We start from the raw sequence: 20,904 nt of genomic DNA, 5'->3' as shown, positions 1-20,904 counted from the left end.
CTTTTTCCTGGACACATGCACAGGCAGAGAGATTTCTGGTGTCTCTTCCTTTCCTTGTAAGAACACCAGTCCTATCAGATTAGGGCTTTACCCTTATGACCTCATTTTACCTTAATTTCCAACTTAAAGGCTCTATCTCCTAATAAAATCATGTTGCAGATTAGGGCTTCAACATATGAGTCTGAAGAGGACATAACTCAGTCCATAACACAGCATACCAGGAAGATATAATAATTCTGAATAAATAAATATCTACTAGTGTTTCAAAATGTATGAAGAAAAACTAATAAAACCAAAAAAAGGACTAGGTGAATTCACAACTGTTGTTAGAGATTTTAGTTATTAATAAAACAATTAGAAAATCAGTAAAAAACATAGAAGATCTGAGGGTAGACCCAACAAATGCAGAGTACACAATATTCCCAAGTGCATATGGGATGTTTACAAGGACAGACTGTATGGTAAGCCATAAAATGTCTCAATATTGTTCAAAAGATTAAATCTTACAGAGTATGTTCTCTGACTACAACAGAATTAAATTGGAAATCAGTAACAATAAGATACCTGGAAAAATCCCCAAATATTTGGAAATTAAACAAAACTATTCTAAATATTAAATTACAAGAAAAATTAGGGGGTATTTTGAACCACATGGTAACAAAAACATAAAATATCCACATTTGTGGCTGCAGCTGAAGTAGTTCTTATAAATAAGTTTGTAGCTTTCAATACCTATTTTAGAAAAGAAGAAAGTTTTTAAATAAATAAGCTAATTTCCTAGGTTAAGATGCTAGAAAAGGAGAGTAAATTAAACCCAAAGTAGAATGAAAGAAATAATTAAAAGCAAAATCAGTTAAACACAAAATAGATAAATAAAAGAGAAAATGAACAAATCCAAGAGTTGATTCTTTGAAAAGATTACTAATTAATAAGCACTCTAGTGATAACAGTCAAGATAAAGCAAGAAAATACAAATTACAAATATCAGGAATGAAAGAAAATTTATCACTACAAATCCTAGAGACATTAAAATAATATTAACAGAATATAAAAAATTTTATGCCAATAAATTCTGTAACTTAGATGAAATGGACAAATTCCTCAAAATATGAACAGTTGTAAAACCCCTAAAGAAACTGAATCAAGCAACTCTTACAGAGAAAGCTGTAGGCCCAAGTGGTTTCACCTATATGAATTCTATCATACATTTGTGGAAGAAATAACAGTTGCACAAACTTTTTCCAAAATACAGGAACATTTTCAATTCACTTTATAGGCCAGCATAATATTGATGCCAAAACCTGACAAAGACAATATAATAAAAGAAAATTATGAGGTGGGACTTCTAGTATGGCAGATTGAGTAGCTTGACAAATCTTCCCCCAAACCAACAATAAAATGACCGAAGGTAACACAACAAATAGAGTAGCAGTTATTCATGAAAATCGATAGGACTCTGAATTAGGAACAGTAAGAGTCTGTTCAACTTTAAAATGGCAAGCTGTGTAAACCAGCAGCTTTACCACCAGAAAGTGCTCAGTAGATTTGGATGAACCTTATATCCAATAGCATTGTCAATAATCGTAGCAAACTCGGTGGCATATGAACAAGGAAAAACAGTGACTCAGATAGTCTGAGGTTTCAGTACTAAGTAGGGCAAAAAATGGATTGGCAGACTATTCAGAAGTTTATCAAGGAAATCTGAGATATAAGTCATAGAAGGCCCTAATAAACTGCACATACCCATGCAGGAGAGGCCAGAGAGGGCCCAAACTATGCACACATCCCTGGCTGCCTCAGTCAGCACGAAAATGCAGAGGAGATACGTGAGAGCACAGAAATTAGAGCCAAGGCAGCCATAAAAACTGCTTCAATTTGAACTCAGACAAAGTAAACTTTAAGGCAGAAAATACTACTAGAAACAAAAAGACATTTCATAATGAGGAAAAGGCCAATTCATTAGGAAAATAAAGCAATCATAAACTTATATATATCTAACAACCCAGCCTTAAAGTACATGGTGCAAAATTTGGCAGAATTGAAAGGAGAAAGAGAACACAACAATTGTGGCTGGAGTCTCCAAAACCCTACCCTCAATACTTGGTAGAACAACAGAAAATCAACAAGGATACCGAAAACTTGAACAATGCTATCCACCAACTTGACCTAATTGATTTCCCCCAATGACAGCAGAATATGTACTCTTCAAGCATACATAAAACAAGTCTCATAAATCTGAAAGAATTGAAATTATACTATGTATATTCTCCAATCATTTGGAACTAAGTAAGAAGTGAGCAACAGATACAAATTTGGGATATACCCAAGTATTTGGAAATTAAATAGTGCTCTTCTAAATAACCAATGAGTCAAAGAAGAAACTCAAAAAGGAATAAAAAAATCCTTACAGATATATAATAATTAAATAAATTAAATATCTTCCTACAAAGAAAAGCCCCGGGCACAGATGGCTCTACTGGTAAATTGTACCAAATAGTCAAAAAATAAATAATAAACACCTTTCATAAACCCTTTGAGAAAATAGAAGAAGGAACACTCCTCAACTCATTCAGTGAGGCTACTATTACCCTAATACCAAAGCCAGACAAAGACATCCCAAGAAAAGAATTCTGTATGTAAAAAATTCTAAGGAATTCACAAAACAAACAAAACTGATTAGAACTATTACATGAGTTTAATAAGGCCACAAGATACAAGGTCAATTAAAAATCAATTGTATTTCTATATACACTTAAATATTTAAAGAAAGAAATAATTCCAATCTTTCAGAAAAGAGGGAATGGTTCTTAACTCATTCTGTGAGGCCAGTATTACTTTGATACCAAAGTCAGACAGACATCACATGAAGAGAAAACTACAAAGTAATATTCTCCTGAAATTAGACATAAGAACTTTAAATTATTAGCAAACCAAGACTAACAACATAAAAGGATTATTTACCCTGACTGAGTGAAATTCATCCAAGGAATGTACAGCTATTCAACGTTAGAAAATTAATACATCATAGTAATGGGGGGAAACGACATGATTATCTCAATTGACACAGAAAAATATGACAAAATCCAATACCCACTCATGTTAAAAACTCTCAAAAAACTAGAAAGTAAAAGGGAATTCATCAGCCTGACATAAGGCATCTAAGAAAAACTCAACAGCTAACAGTATATGTAATGGGAAAAGACTGAATATTTCCCTCTTAAGATCAGGAGCAAGGTAAAGATTTCCACTCTTGCCACTTCTATTCAGCACTGTATTGAGGTTCTAGTCAGTGCAAAAGGACAAAATAAGGACATGAAAGGCATCCACATTGGAAAGGAATAAATAAAACTATCTTCACAGGTGACATGATGTAGAAAATTCTAAAAAACTTACACTCCCTCCACCTCATTCCCCAAATTCTTAGTTCTTAGTTCTAGTAGAGTTCAGGAAGGTCACAGTATATGAAATCAGTTATAGAAATCAATTGTAAATACATTTTATTTATGTAATGCAATACTATTCAGCCATAAAAAAGAAGAACTAATAGGTGCTACACTATGAATGAACCTTGAAAACATGCTAAGTGAAAGAAGCCAGACACAAAAGGCCACACATTATATGATTCTTTTTATCTGAAATGTCCAAAAGAGCAAATCTATAGAGACAGAAAGCAGATTAGTAGTGGCCAGGGGCCAGGCAGAGAGAGCAATGGAGAGTGATTGCTAATGCAAGACAGGGTTTCTTTTGGGGATAATGAAAATGTTCTGGAGTTAGATAGTGGTGATGGTTGCACAATTGTGCATATACTACAAACCACTGGGAATCACACTAAAACCACTACATTGCACACTTGAAAAGGATAAATTTCATGGTATTGGAATTGTATCTAAATTTTAAAATCCACAGTATTTCTACACATTAGTAATGAGCAATCTGAAAATGAAAATTAAAAATTCACAAAGAACAAAAACATTGTTAGAGATAAATTTAACAAAAGAAGAACAAGACTTTTACATTGAAAATTTTAAAACATTGCTGAGAAAAATGAAATATACCTGAGACATTCCATGTTTATGGACTGGAAGGCTATATATTAAGATGGCATTTCTCCCCAAATTGATCTATATATTTAATGCATTCCCTATCAAAATCCCAGCAGGCTTTTTGTAGAAATTGATAAGCTCATCTAAGATTCATATGGAATTGCAAAAGACCCATATTAGTCAAAATAATTTTGAAACAGAAGAAAGTTAGAGGACTTATACTATCACATTCCAAACTTAATATAATGGTACAGTAATCAAAACAGTATGGTATTGACATAAGGATAGGCCTATAGATCAATGGAACAGAACAGAGAATCTTGAAATAAACCCTTATATTTAGGGTCAACTTATTTTTGATGAAGAATTACCAAAGCAATTCAATAGGGAAAGGATATTTTTTCCAATAAATGTTGCTGGGACAACTGGGTATCCATATGCAAAAAGGTGAACTTAGACCCTTACCTTACATCATACAAAAAATTTACTCAAATAAACTATAAACTTAAATGTAAGCAAAAATTGTCAATCTTTTAGAAGAAAACGAGAAACCTGCCTGCAAGACCCTGGGTTAGGCAACTAATTCATAGATATGACATACCAGAAGCACAAGCTTAAAAAAAATGATAAATTTGACTACATCAAAATTAAAATCTTTTGTGCTTCCAAATGCACTATCAAGAAAATGAAAGGACAAGCCACAGATGGGGAAAAAATATTCTCAGTAAATATATCTGACAAAGGATGTATCCAAAACTTAAAACTCCACATTAAGGAGATAAACCAGTTGAAAAAAATAGGCAAAAGGCTTGGGCAGTCTGTAAAAAGAGGACATATGAATGGCCAAGTAGCATACAGAAAGATGCTCAATATCATTATCATCAGAGAAATGCAAATTTAAAACTGTCATGATACACCACTTCACACCAAAATTCTAAAACTAAAAAGACTGACAATACCTATTATTAGTCAGGATGTGGAACAGATTTAATGCTCAAACATTCCTCGTGGGAGTGCTAAATTATATAGTTATTCTGCAGTATAGTTTAGTAGTTTATTTTAACACTAAACATCCACTCATAAGACCCAATAATTCTACTGCTAGGTATTTATCTGAGAGAAATAAAAATATATGTCCAGAAAAAGATCTGTGCATGAATATTCATATCAGACTTATTCATAATAACAAATATTGTAAATAATGCAAATGTCCCTCAATAGGAGAATGGATAAAAACAAATTGTGTCATGTTCTTAAAATGCAGTACTTCTCAGCAATAGAATGTAATGAATACCAACAGATGCAACAACATGGATGAACCTCAGAAACATTCTGCTGAGTGAAGGAAGCTACTAAACACATAAAAGTACATCCTGCATGAGCCTACTGATATGAAGTTCTAGAACAGACCTGCTAATTTATAGTGACAGAAATCAGATCAATGGTTTCTTGATATGGGGAATGGGAAAATTCAACTACATAGGATATAAGGGAACATTCTGGAATGACAGAAATGTTCTAAACTGGAAGGAAATGGTGGTTAGTTGGGTGAATACATTGGTCAAATCTCATTGTGCTGCATGTATATACTTGAAATGTTACTGTATATAAATTATTCTCCAAAAGTTTATTAAACTTTTTTTAAGTACTCAGAGTTAAGGGATAAGATAGCATCTATTAAAATTAGTGGGGACTCTTAAAACAAAGCAGGTAGAGATTTTAATTTAAGAAAAGACAGATATGAAGATCCAGTTTAAAATCTTGGACATGAATAGCATTTGAAATATCTCAACAGATAACTGGACATGATTACTCTATGTAAATGGAACCCAGTAAAACAGAATAGTAGTGAACTGAATGACAGAACTAAGAAAATCACCTGGAACTAGAAAGCTAAAGACATTGAGAATCTGAAGAGTAGTTAGGAGACATGGAAAATGGATCAAGATGCTGCAATATATGTCTAACAGAAATTTGGAAAGAGAGAATGGAAGAGAGGCAATATTAAAAGAAATCATCACTGATTTTTTTTTTAAAGAATTGAAGAAAGACAACAGTCTTCATGTTGAAAAAGCACTGTAAGTAAAGGACAAATTAAAAAACAAAAAACTTCCAGATATATTCCAGAGAAACTGCTGAAAATCAAGAAAAAAAAACTATTAAAAGCTATTAGAAAATATAGATCACATATAATGGAGTAAAAATCAGACTTACAACAGGTTGCTCACAATGAACAATAAATGCCAGATGACAATGATATTATATCTTCAAACTAAGGAAAAAATGATATACCTCTATTTATGATATATATAATAAGTAATAAAATTATGTATATATGATATACTACCATGCAGTAGTGAAGGCAAAATACAGACATTTTAAACATCTATAGAACAAAAGTTTCCCATTCATTTATACTCACTGAAAGAACTATTAAAGGACAGATTGTAGCAAGAAGGAAAATAAAGCCAGAAGAAAGGAATGGGATATAAGAAGCAACAGAGAACAAAGTAATTGGCAAAGCATACTAGTAAACCTAAGTAGTTACTAAAACAAATAACAATAATATTTTATGTGTTAAAACCAATACTAATATTAAAATTCAAAATAAAAATCACATGGAAGATGCTTAGAGGGAAGTTAAAGCATATCAAAGTCCTTTTTAAAAATTTGTTTTACATAAGTAGATTGTCATTGATTGTCAGAGTGGTGAAAGATGTCTTAAGCCCCTAAATCCCTTTTCATTTTTGTCAATAGTCCTGTAAACTGAAGGAAGGAAGGTTTAGACTAGAAAGTGCCTTTGAAACTTTAAACTGCAACTCACACTAAGACATGTAGTTGACATTGTAACCCAGTGTGTGTACATAAAACACATGACGAAACTACACAAAGTAAGAACCATTATATGAGTGATCACTATCATATTTTACTTTCCATTCTGCTTTATTATATTTTACTTTTTTGGTATTACTTAATAATGTCTTAAAATTGATTTCACTGTCCACATGGTCCTAAAGCTTGAAAAACACTAGTAAGAGTTTTTCCTGAAAAGTCCTAAGTGTCTACCTCTCCTGCTTTAAAAATATATGCTATTAAGTCAGAAATAAGGTAAAGATAAAAAGTTAAATGAAAAAAAATACGATAGAGATTTCTAGCAGCATCCTACCACCCAGAATGGAAGGCTTGGATTCATCTTCACAACCACCTCTCTCAATGAATCAGTCATCAATTTCTGTGTCTTCTGTCCTCACAATGTATCTCACATCTTTGTTCTCCTTTTCTTTTTCCTTTAAAAAAATTGAGATATAATTGACATATAATATTGAATTACTTTTAGGTGTACAACATAATTTGATATATGTATATATTACAAAAAGATCAAAGTTCTTTCTTTGTTTCAGTGGGGGACAGAAATTCTGAAAAACTTTAAACTTTGTTAGTGAAATAAGGGAGTATGGATAATAAAATTTTAAGTATAACAGTATAAAAATAATGAATATTTTCTAAATTGATAGGGGGAATATGGAAAACTCACTGTAACAGAGGGAAAGAGAATTAAAAACACAAGAAAAAGAAGGTAAATAGAAAACACAAAATAAATTGTAGAAATAAGTCCAAATATTGCACATTACAATAATTATAAGTGAACAAAATTGACCCATAAATAAGACAAAAACTCTGAAACTGGATTTTAAAAATCCAGCTACATGCTACTTAAAGAAATATATCAAAAACAGAATGATTCCTGAATGTTGAAAATGAAGGGATGAAAAAGTTCTAAGAGGCAAATACCAGCAAAAAAAAAAAGCTGACATGAACAGAATTTAAGAAGATAAGTATTTAATAGGAAAAGTAATAGATTTCACTGAGACTAGGAAAGTTTGAGCTTACTCCATCCAGGAACTTGAAAATAATAAATAAGAAAAATTTAAAAATATATTTGTATTGAGTCTTTAAAGTTAAACTCTACATCTACCTAGCAAGCCCTGTTTTATTGTATAGAAGCTGACTTTTATTGTTAGAATGAAAATATATATTTCTCATCTTGTGCTTTTAAAAGAAGGTGTAACTTTTCTTCCACAAGAATGCAAAAGGATGCATAAATACAGATAAAGTAGAGAGTAAGCAGATAATCAGATAACATGATCAAATTCACAGTTTATAGCCATAGATTTATAGGGAAAAGATTTAACCTAAATTGTCAAGTAAAAAATACACACTACAAAGTATTATACATGTAGGATTGACTGTCTACTTTAAGCTCTAAAAAAATACTGGAACCAAGCAACTATACTAAAATTAACAATCATTATTTTACAGTGGTAGAATTATTGGTAATTTTTATTTTTCTTTATACTTTTCTGGGTTTTCATGATGAAGAAAATGTTACTTTTAAAATGTAGATATTTCTACAAATTTCCTTTAAACAGGAATAGGAAGGCTATTTGAATACTTAAAGAGCCAAAACTCATTAACTTAACTTTTCTTTAACAAAAATTCAACAGTATTTCAAATGGACTAAATATCAAAAACAAAACAAAAATCTGAATGCTTTTTACCTTTTATGATTTTTTAATGAGGGAGGTAACTGGGTTTATTTATTAATTCATATTTGGAGGAGGTACTGGGATTGAACCCACGACTTCGTGCATGCTAAGCATGTGCTCTACAACTTGAGCTATACCCTCCCCCACTAACCTTTACGATTTTTAACAGAGATTAAAGTTCACCTAAATATTATGGAGTAATAATTTCTTCTAGGAACTTGATCAAAATGCAACTGAAAAAGTCCAGGCAATGTTCACAGCCATTGATGAGTTCTTATATGAGCAGAAGTTGAGTGTACATACTAAGAGTCTACAAGAAGAGTGCCAACAGTGGACATGTAGCTTTCCTCACCTCAGGTATTGGAATCCTTGTATATTCATAGCTAATACTAGAATTTGAAAAGCAGACTTCAAAAAAACCTATTTATTTATTCTGAAATCTTTATGGGCATGGTTTTGTGTAAATAAGGCCATGTGCTGAAAAGCCTCAGTTGATAGAAAACTCACGTCGATGGCAGTTTCTCTGAGTTTCATAACTACCAATATGTTGTCCTAATTGAGTAAAACAATTTCTATACCAGTAGCTAAGATCTGTGTATTGTCGCTGTCCAAAGAGCTCTTCTTTAGAGCAAGAAGTTCAGAAAATGTACTTGGTTACACTGTTGTCTACAGTTAAATTCTTACGCACATATACTTGAAAGCAGATAAAGGCTATTAGGAAGTGTCCTTAGAAACTGCATTAGTGCACTTATTACACATACTTAAAATTTATAGATTCATGTTCTTAAAAGTATAATTCAATTTTCACTAATTTGGGCTGTCTTTCACCCATTTTGGAAGATTTAATGAAGACTGTTATAGAGGATGGAGGGCAAATTACAAATGTCTGCCTAGTTTCCTTGGAGTTTTGGGGGGAGTAGAGGGAGTGACTATAGCTTTATGTTTTCCATCTCCATTCTGGGGAAGAGAGATATACCTTTAATAAGGCTCTGGATTCACATTTCTCTCAAGAATCTTTCTTAATCAGTAACAGACTAAGTATGTACTGGACTTCTATGTAAAGCCATCAAATTTGTTCCAAAAATATCTACATTATATATGCCCGGTGAAGGTGCTTAACTGTCTCTTTATGTTCTTCGCTTTGAAGGATTCTGGGTAGGCAGATAATCACTCCAAGTGAAGGTTATGGACTGTACCCTAGATCCCCTTCTGCTGTTTCAGCTTCATATGAGGCAACACTGTCTCAAGAAAGAGATTCTACTATGTAAGTATTTATGTATTGTAATGTACAAGTATTATATTCTACCAGTTATACTTAGGGATTAAAATACTTCTTACTATTGGTATTTAGTGAAGCAAGCAAATTCTGTAAGATTGACCATAGTCTTCATGCATATTAGAAATTTGTTATTTAATTTTTTGTTCAAAAAGTAAGACATTCTCTAGGGCTTAAAGGTTATTCAGATCAATATATATCTATATCTACATCTGTCTATAAATACAGGCACTTCCCTCTTGGAACAGATGTGTAGATACACTGGTTTAAAGAAATTCAGGGATCTAAGAAACATTTAAAAGTTTCTTGAAAAAAATCTTGAAAAAGTGATTTTTCTTAAACATGTAATGCTAATTACAACTTAATCTACAGAAGTTAAACTGCTGTTAGTATATTAGCTTAAACTGAGTAATTAGTACATTAATTTAAATGGCTAATTCTTTGAACACCTCCAACTATTTAAACAGCAGCAAAATAAACTCAAATAGGACTATTTCAAAAATTTATGCTTACCCTTAATTCTATGCTAACATTTCATAATTTTAATTCATTTTAAAATTATTCCTTTACTTTTTCCTAAGACTGTAGCTTTACTTACTTGATACCTTCTAAGAGTTGGAGTTTTACTTACTTTTGATGCCTTTTTGGGCTAGTAGTATTTTCATTAGACCACAAAGTAAAGTATTATTGTCGTAGGTCAGTTAGGGTTATGGAATCTGGGTTATCAACTAACTGATTTTTGCTCAGAGAATGGGATTTGTTTGCTTCTCCCAAAGTTATTTAAACTTAAGCTTTTGGTCACTAGACTGAGCTTTCTTTTAACATTTAAACCTCGTGTGTTACATCAATAAGCCTTTTTAAGTTTACTCCTTTTATATACATTTCAGATTTTTAAAAACTAATGTCTCCCACAGAAATAATACATTCTATAACTCTCACTGACCACAATTACAAAACCCATGCCCTGCTATTAAGATATATTTACCTGATCTGTTAGTATAAACTTTATATATCCCTTATTATTTTATAACTATAAATACTAGTTCCATTTAGAGAACTTATTTCTAAAGAAATAAGAAACAAGTCTGAGCAGTTAGCGCCTCCTTTTTAAGGACATCTGGCTAAATCATCTACAACATACTGCAGACTTCCTTTCTTTCTCCCTTCCTCCCTTCGTAAAAGTAGATTTAGTCAGAGAGATGCACACTCCATAGACTGAGTGTAAGCCATCTCAGAAGGCCATAGAGGACATGAGGCGTGGGGGTGGGTAAAGCAGAAGTAGACAGACACTCCATATACAGTGTGCCAGCCATCTCAGAAAGCAAAAGAGCGACCACAAGGTGCGGAGTTGTTAGTTTTTATGGGCTTGGTAATTTCATATGCTAACAGGTGGGAGGATTATTCCAACTACTTTGGAGACAGGCTGGGATCCCCAGGAACTGGGCCATCACTCACTATTTGACCTTTTATGGTTAGCCCTGGACATGGCACCTGCGGGAGTGCCAATGTACTATGCTAACTTAGTACAGTGAGTGTATAATGAAGCTCAAGGTCTACTGGGAGTTGAATCTTCTGCCATCTTGGTGCTAACTTCTGTGTCATTCTTTTAATGATTGTGCCCTTTCCTTCTCCCTCCTGTCTCATTGACCCCCTCAGAGATTTATTTTTTCTTTTACTGAAGTATAGTCAGTTTACAATGTTGCATCAGTTCTGGTGTACAGCATATTTCAGTCATCCATATACATACATACACCCATTTTCATATTCTTTTTCATTATAGGTTACTGTAAGATATTGAATATAGTTCCCTGTTTTATTTCTTAAAATAGTATGTAGCTGGATTTTTAAAATCCAGTTTTAAGAGTTTCTGTCTTATTTATGGGTAAATTTTGTCTACTGTAATGTGCAGTATTTGGACTCATTTCTACCATTTAGTGTTTTCTATTTATCTTCTTTTTCTTGTGTTTTTCCCCCTTGTGTTTTAATTCTTTCCCTCTGTTACAGTGAGTTTTCCATATTTCCCCTATCAATTTGGAAGTTATTCATTACTTTTATACTGTTATACTTAAAATTTTAGCATCCATACTCCCTTATTTCGCTAACAAAGTTAAGTTTTTCAGGATTTCTGTCCTCTACCGAAACAAAGAAAGAACTTTGATCATTTTGCAATATATATGTATTTATACATTTTAATTAACCATAATTATTATTGATGCTCAGACTGTTACAATTTGCCCATGTCAAGCTAACTCCCTTGTTTTTGTCTTGACTATAACCTTACTTTCTGGTTACAGTAGGATGTTCTAGGCCCTACTTAATTTTTCCTTCCTTTAGACACGGATTCAGCTGAAATTCAAGGAGGCCTAATTCCTTTGAGAGGCTACTAGTATTTGAGAACAAAATTAGGGTAGTGAGGGTATATAAATTGGTGGTGTTGCTACAGTTTTGCCCCCTTTTTAAATAAGAAGTGTGGAAAATGTGTCAAGAATTCATTTCAATATTTTTTTCAGTTTAACAAATAAGTTTTCCATAAAATATGAGGCTTATCAACTGCTGAGACTTTCTGTAAAAATAACATTTCAAGTTATATCCATTCTTGCCCCTCCACATTACATCAGATTTTCCTTTTAAAGCTCAGAGTTAATCCTTTCTGTCCCCTACTTAAAAATCTTCAATACCTGCCTACTGAATTTAAGATACAAATATAAAATTATGTCAAGGGCTGGCCTCAGTCTACATCTCTGTCTTTATCTTCTGTCACTCTCTATCTCATTCATTAATCCTCCCACACTGGCTTTCTTTCAAATCTCAAATGTACCAAGCAGGATATTTGGTCCAGTTTCCATTCTTGAGTTCTTGGGCCAGAGTAAAGTGGTACAATAAACAATACAAAAAATGCAATCTCTTCCTCTTTATATCTCTAATACTTAGCACAACACCTAGAGCATGGTTAGCATTCAGTTTTGTTTTATTTTTTTACTAAATCAAAATATCATATTTATATGATAACAAATCCATGAAAATTAATTAATTGATATTATGGTTGCAAAACAGTGTTACCAATCAAAACAAATATTAATGTCTAGGTCAAAATGGAATTCTAGGAACTTACAACGATAGAAGATGATGGCAGCAGAAGGAGAAAGAAAGCAAAGGCCAGAAAAGGTCCCTGAAATGATGATTTCTAAGACATTTCTATTTGAAAAAACTATGCATTCTGCTGCTTCAAGTTAGCATAAGGGGCTGAGCTACCCTTAATTTAAATGCATATCTCAACAAAAATTAACTGTAATAACTAATAAGTTGCTAAAATATATGACTATATGCAAAACTATAACTCTTAAGAAATCATTAAAAGAACAGAGGGCCCAGAAATAAACCTTTGTGTATATGACTAAATGATTTTCAACAAGGGTGCCAAGAATACACAATGGAGAAAGGACAATCTCTTCAACAAGTAGTATTGGAAAAACTGGATATCCACATGCAGAATGAAGTGGGACCCTTACCTTACACCATATACAGAAATAAACTAAAAATGGACTATAAAGACCTAAATGTAAGACCTAAAACTATAAATAAAACATTGGGGAAAAGCCTCATTGCCTCATTTGGAAGTGATTTACCGGATAGAACACCAAAAGTACAGGCAGCAAAAGCAAAAACAGGCAAATGGGACTACATCAAACTTAAAATTTTCTGTGCATCAAAAGAAAGTCATCAGAGTGAAAAGGAAACCTGTGGAATGGGGGAGAATATTTGCAAACTGCATGTCTGATAAGGGGCATATATCTAGAATATATAAGGAACTTACACAACTAAACAACAAATAACCCAATTTTAAAATGGACAAAAGACTAGAATAAACAATTCTCAGAGAAGATATACAGATGGCAAACAAGCATATGAAAAAACGCTCAACATCATTAATCAAAAGAGGAATGCAAATTAAAACCACAATAAAATATCACTTCATACCCATCAGGATGGCCACTAACAAAAGAACAGAAAATAACAAGTGTTGGCAAAGATGTAGAGAAACTGGAACCTTTATGTACTGTTGGTGGGGATGTAAAATGATGCAGCCATTATGGAAAACAATATGGAAGTTCCTTAAGAAATTAAAAATAGAATTACCATATGATCCAGCAGTCTCACTCCTGGGTATATATCCAATATCCAAAAAATTCAAAGCAGGATCTCAAAGAGATATTTACACACCCATGTTCACTGCAGCATTATCCACAGCAGCCAACAGTTCGAAACAACCCAAATATCCATCAGCAGATGAATGGGTAAAGAAAATGTGGTATATACATACAATGGAATATTATAGAAGGAAATCCTGTCACATCTGCAATATGGATGAACCTCACTGATATTATACTAAGTGAAATAAGCCACTTACAAAAGGACAAATACAACACTATTCCACCCATATTAAGTATCTAAAGTCGTCAAATCATAGACATAGAAAGTAGAAGGGGGGATGTCAAGGGAGGGGAGGAAGAAGGGACATTAGTGTTTAATGGGTATCAGAGTTTCAGTTTGCAAAATGAAAAAGTTCAACAGATCTGTTGTACAATGATGTGAATATACTTAACACTACTGAACCATATAGTTTAAAACGGTTATGATGGTGTATTTGATGCTTTATTGTTTACCACAATTTAAAAAAAATCATTAAAGTGATATAGTGTTGTTTGTCCTAAGCCCACCTCCCTTGTGTCACTCATTACAAATTATAGCTTTTGCTTTCATTTTCTTTGATTTTTTTTATAACTGTCCTAAATGCAAGAGCCCAGTCAAGCTAATTACAAATCAGATTTTTTTTTTAAGACATAAAGAGCTTTCTGAACCTCTCTAAAACCATGGAAATATTCTCTTTCAGTTCTTCTACTGGTAGGGCCATCCACAATCATATTTCCTTTACAGTATACTAAGTTATAATGTTTTTCCTTTTGGCATCATGAGCTCACACCTTCATGTAAATTTCTTCTATTTTGGTCATTTCTAGAGGTCTACTGAGAGATAAATTTGGTCTGAAGTGGAGTTGAGAGTAGTTAATTGTGCTTTTCAGATCCTAGTCAGGAAGGAGAGCTCTTTGCCACTTGTTCCTCCCATCCGCCCTGGAGGGCTGCAGTCATCACCTCCATGAAGGCTGCAGAATTCCACCTCCTAAGGCCTACAGCTTCGTGGGCTGGCTCCAAATTAGACCGTCTAAATAATAAACCCTGCAAAGTCATTTTATCCTCCATACAAGTGAAGAAGAATAAAGTGGCAGTGATTTTTTTTTTCCTCTCACAAGAAAACAGATCTGAACTTAAATATTACTTTAATATAAATATTACTTTCAGGTCAATACATTATTAGGTAAGACTACTGTTATTCTTTTAGTAAGTAAAAGAACTACAAACATTTTAGAAGTTAAAGGTTATTTTCTAGACATGGTAATCTCTGAAGTCTGATGATTTAAAAGACTCTTTTGTTAGAAATAACATTTGCAAAGACAGTTTACTACCATCTGTTTTTTGCTACCGCCTTATCTAACTGAAAAATTTTTTTAACAAATGAAAAGGCCTATACTTTGTTAGAAAAGCCTATTTTTTTTTAAAGGAGGTAATTCCACTAGTTACCACTGACTAAAAAATGATTGGTTAATAATACAAATGGAATGATACAATAGCAGAGTAACATGGAATGTTGCGAATGCAACGCTTGACATGGGTTTGACAGCTTTTAATTTTGTCATGTGGTAGAAAAAAAGTACTAACACCACTATTTTATAAAGGAAAAGACATTTTAACACAAAAAAAGCATGAAGTGCATAATACATAATAAGGACAGTCCTTTTCAAGAAAGGGTATTTTATAGTCTTACTGAGCATTGTTCTTATTTTGCTCATTTTGGTGTGGATCAGTAAACAAATCTGTCATGATTGCCATAAATCTGTTGACCAGAATTTGGGTATCACTATTTTAGAATTTCATAACAAAGACTTTAAAAACTCTTAAGTCTCAAGTTTAGAGATTTTATAAACAGTAATAGAGATTTCATAAACAGTAATACCAGTTGGTTTAGAAGTGCTGGTTCTTCAGACTTTTTCTCATCTCTTACTGTCTCTTCATCCCTATGGCTCCTGCCATGGTCCAGGCTCTCATCAGTTTACCAGCTCTTGCTTTATCTTTTGCACTAACCTCCTAACCACATTATCATCTTCATCACCACCATAGTGATCTTTTAAAGCAAGGATGCTGTCATTCCCCTTCTTAAAAACTTTAATTCATTTCCATTGCTATCAATTAGACAAAATTAAAAATGTACTTCACAGTCTGGCGTCATACCTTTCCAACCACTTCCTCTGAACCATATACTTTATTTAGTGGCTTACAAAACAGAGGTTTTTCTTTTAAAAGAAGTCTGGAGGAAGGGTATCTAAAGACATCATGGTGATGGCATGGTGTTTTCAGGGTACTAGACTCCATTCATCTTTCTGCTACACCATGCTAGCCCAGGATGTTTTTTCCTGGGTTTTTTTTCATGGTCCAAGATAGCTGATAGAGTTCCAAATATGACATTCACTTTCCAGGCAGCAGGAAGGAGGAAAGGCAGAAGGGCAAAAGGGCACCTCATATAGCTAGGCCAGTTCTCTTTAAACAGCCTCCCCAGAGTCCCACACAACAATTCTGCTCTTACCTCACTGGTTACATCTGGCCGCAAAGTAGTGGGAAATGTCTTTAAGGTTGGGTGTATTGCTCTCCAGAACTAAATTGGCATCGTTTAGTAGGAAAAAAGGGAAGAATGGATATTGGACACTCTAAGCATTTTCTGCCACATATATATATAGTTTTGTGAAATTACTGTACCTATTTTGTAATCTTTAATACTTACCATTTTATTGTGAGCATCTTCCATTTTTCCCCCCAACATTAATTTAATAACATCATAGACTTCCAATACTATTATTTAAACAACCAATTCCCAATCCTACATTTTGAAACAGTTGGGCTAGTATTGACTTTTGTCAATTATAAATAATTCTGTGATGATAATTTTTATAGCTAAATCTTGTAGGTCATATCCTTGAAGGAAATCCCTACAAATGAAACCACTGAATCAATAGGTATGTTTATTTTAAGGCTTTTAATAAATATTTCCAAAATGTCTTCCAATAAGATTTTCCGACTAGCCTTGATGAAAAGTGACATAGGTTTATTCTTTTTTCACTGTTTAAAAAAAATACTTAAGGTACAAAAAAGTATAAAGAACAGCACAAAGCATACATTGGCTATATTTAATATTTGGTTAAACTGAGAGCCATTTAAAAAATTGTATTGCTCAGATTTGACTTTCTCCAAAGTAAATCTGCTGAAGTGAATGAGTTATTACATATTCACTGAATACTTGGGTAGGAAGAGGAATTTAAATATAAATGAGAGAAGATCCTTGCCCTTTAGGAGCATGCGTTTTGAAAAATGATTGAGTTATTGAAACAAACTCATAATTTCCTGAGGTACCTTAAAGAAGTAATTATGACTGTGAATCTTACTAAATTAAAAAAAAAACATTTTATAGCCATAGCTATTGCATCTGAGAAGATAGCACAGAGTATTCAAAAGTGCATAATACACCTAAGCAGAGTAGGTCTATGGCTAGTATTTACTCCTATTCTGAGAAATTATAGATTTAAGGTTCAGAGTAGTCCAGGAAGGGGTCACTAGAGCAAGGGACTTTGAGCTGAAACTTGTGCAACTGAGTTGCTGTGAGAACTGTTTATGCTGTACGTAATTACTATTTGCTTTTTTTCCTCCCCCAGATTTGGTATTAGGGGAAAGAAGTTACATTTTTCATCTTCTTATGCTCCTAAAGCATCTTCCATTGCCAAATCCCCTAGCTTGTGTTCTATGGAAAGAGAAGAGGAAGACTGTGTCATCTTCTCTGAAGGAATAATAGAGGAATACCTAGCATTCGACCACACAGATATGTGAGTATTATGTCTTTTAAACTTTTTACTCCCCTCCTATTTTATGTATTAATATCTACTTTTTCTAAAGTATACCACAAATATTACCTATAATTAGATTTATGTCCATTTCTGTTATTTATTTTTCTAATATTTCTCAGTGACCAGTGTTCATGTACTTAGTTGATATAAATTCCTATTGCTTCCACATACCAGACTTCCTTGTATATTTTCTTCCTGCACATGTAATTTGCCTCTTCCTGAGAGTAAACATTTTAAAATGCATCAATTTTTTTTTCCACATAATTTTACTCTTTGTAAATTATCATCAGTAACTCGTGGAAACTCTGAAACTTTTTAAAAGAGTTAAAAAGATGTGAGCCTTGTTTACATAAATCCTGTTTGAAAACGGTATATACAGTTTATACAAAACCTTTTACTTGGCAGACTTTATAATTAATAATGTTAATTTACATCTTCTTATTGTATTATGACGATAGTTCTGTGACACAGATATTATTTACCCTCTTTGCAGGATAGGTGAGAATCATAGTGGTTAAATAATGTCTGAGGTAAAGCTAAAATAAAAATTTTACTCATCTGATTGTAAATCCAGTGCTCTCTTCACGATTCCATGTTATTTTTCTGAAATATTAGCCTCTTAAATAATTCCTTTAAGCTTTTAAAAATTCAGAATTAATAGTCACCACAGCACATCTAGAAGTGAGAATTTCATTTTAGGCTGTGAGGCTGTGGTTAGGTCTAGTTAGTATTGGGTCACATGATTCTGGACTTCTCTTCCTCCCATCATGTTTCCTCCTGAGACACATTTACTCCCGTGCTTAATGTACACAGTACTCGGATCAGGTAAGCATAACCCAGATTTCTATACATAACACCACTGAGCTAGTTCACTGTTCCAAGAGTATGTTGTTTTGGCTTTCCAGAGACTGCCCCCTTCCCCTTGACTTCATCTGGCCGGGGTCAAATTAGCCCTGTTTTCTCTTCCATGTTTTCTCTTCCTTTTTTTCTCAAAGGTCTTTTCCCTTCATATTAGCTTATTAAAAAATAAAGCTGATTTAACTAATCTGACATATGATATTCATGGCTTATCCCTTCCCCTTTTCCTGATAGTAAACCTAATGAATTTTAAGGGAATACAGGGAAGATTTTTTAGAAAGGCAGTCTTCCTTTCCAACATCTTGAGATACTGAGATGTGACAAATGAAATCATGTAAGTTTGACAGAAAATAAGATATGAAAGATTGTTTTTAAAAAAATAATTTGAGAATAGGGAAGGCCTTTCTAACCATAGCATAAAATCGACAAGTGATTTAAGAAATTCTTAACAATAACTACATAAAATGAAATTTCTGCACAGAAAAAACTCCTAAAGTCAAAAGACAAACTGGCAGAAATATTCGCAGTTCATACATACTCAAAGGCTTAACTTCCTTAATATGTACATCAATAAGGGAAAGAATGAGGATAAAACAGTCAACGAACAAGACTAGTTCACATTATAATGGATTTTAAATATATGAAATGAAATTCAATCTCATTCACAATTAGAAATGCAGATTAAAACTATAATGAGATACTATTTTATCTGTTGGGCTACAAAGAACAAAAGATAAAGAAGTCTGATAATTCCGTGAATGAGAAAACAGGCACGTTCTTTCACTACTGGACAATTATACTACCTCTTTAGAGGAAAGTAGGCAATATCTTTCAGATTGAAATGCATATACCCTTTGACTCAATAATTCTATTTATAGGAACTTACCCTACAGATATAACACCCATGTAGCCAAAGAACTACATACACACAGTCCCCCGACTTAAGATGGTTTGACTTACAATTTTTCGATGTTATGATGGTACAAAAAAAGTACATATTCAGTAGCAACTGTACATTGAATTGTGAATTTTGATCTTTTCCTGGGCTAGCTATATGTAGTATATTCTCTTGTGATGCTGTGCAGCAGCAGCCGCAGCTCCCAGTCAGCCACGAGATCACGAGGGTAAACAACCAATACACATACAGCCATTCTATACCCATACAACCAGTTTTCCACTTTCAGAAGAGTATGCAATAAATTACATATTCAACACTTTATTACAAAGTAGTCTTTCTGTAAGATAATTTTGCCCAACTGTAGGCTGTAAGGTAAGTGTTCTGTGTATGTTTAAGGTAGGTGAGGCTAAGCTATAATGTTCAGTAGGTTAAATGCATTTTTGATTTATGATATTTTCAATTTACGAAGAGTTTATTGAGCTGTAACCCAATACATAAGTCAAGAAAGATCTGTACACAGATATTAATTGCAGTATTGATTATAAGAGCAAAAGGTTGGTTGATTAATAACTAATTAGAAATATTATGCTATATCCAATGGAATACTCCGCAGTTATTTTTTAAAAGAGGCAGATTTTACATGTATTGTTAGGGATCCTGTGCCAAGATACACTGATAATTCAAAGAGCAAGGTGCAGTACAGTGTGTGATGTAACTATTTCTCTGGACCTATGTATGCTTCCTTCTGGGAATGGGGACTGGGGAACAGAGACGTAGGAGACTTATTTTTCACTATGTACTTATGTTTCCTTCTGTACAATTTGAATTTTCACATGAATGTCTTTTTCTCTTCTAAAAAGCAATATAAATTAATACAACTAATACTAATTGGCCTCCTTCCCCACTTAGCACCAGGCTAGCTCTTCCTTGGGAAAGGAGAAGCAGAGAGTCCCGCTGCCCTGCATAAACCTCTTAGCATCCTTCTATCCTGCCTAGTTTCCTATTAATTTATGAGACCTCTGCTGCCCTAGGAGTAACTTTTACTGTAGAGGCTGGGAGGTATTTCTCCCCACCCCAAGCCAGTTCCAGAATTTGCTCTTAGTTTATAATACGTCTGTCATAGGTAAGTATATCTGTCAGCTAGATTTTCTCCCCCCAGAATTCTGGGGCTATTAGCACTCATTGTCAGAAGAAACAGGCTTAGCTAACTGGGAGTTCCTGGGTTATAGATACACAGTCTCCAGAAGAGCCTCAGAGTAGCTTCCTGTGCTGTTCGG

At 33.3% G+C, this 20,904-nt stretch overlaps 2 protein-coding genes across 9 annotated transcripts in view; one reads left to right on the top strand and one right to left on the bottom strand.

The window, feature by feature from the left end:
- Positions 1-20,904, top strand: part of FAM149B1 (family with sequence similarity 149 member B1) — a 52,795-nt gene that overhangs the window by 12,877 nt on the left and 19,014 nt on the right. For 7 of the 8 annotated variants that reach the window (XM_031462164.2, XM_031462159.2, XM_031462157.2 and 4 more), the window contains 3 exons: positions 8,805-8,947; positions 9,738-9,854; positions 17,683-17,850. In XM_031462164.2, coding sequence (XP_031318024.2) covers positions 8,805-8,947; positions 9,738-9,854; positions 17,683-17,850 — 428 coding nt within the window. The remainder of the gene's footprint in view (positions 1-8,804; positions 8,948-9,737; positions 9,855-17,682; positions 17,851-20,904) is intronic. The other variant, XM_031462163.2, reaches the window with a different exon arrangement.
- Positions 7,043-20,904, bottom strand: part of DNAJC9 (DnaJ heat shock protein family (Hsp40) member C9) — a 40,786-nt gene continuing 26,924 nt past the window's right edge. Inside the window, exon 5 of the mRNA XM_064488070.1 lies at positions 7,043-7,330. Within this exon, the coding sequence (XP_064344140.1) occupies positions 7,262-7,330 (69 nt within the window). The 3' untranslated portion in view covers positions 7,043-7,261. The remainder of the gene's footprint in view (positions 7,331-20,904) is intronic.

Source organism: Camelus dromedarius, chromosome 8, assembly GCF_036321535.1.
Source record: "Camelus dromedarius isolate mCamDro1 chromosome 8, mCamDro1.pat, whole genome shotgun sequence".
NCBI classification, from domain to species: domain Eukaryota; kingdom Metazoa; phylum Chordata; class Mammalia; order Artiodactyla; family Camelidae; genus Camelus; species Camelus dromedarius.
Note: the sequence above shows the minus strand (reverse complement) of the source record. Positions and strands in the feature narration are given on the sequence as shown.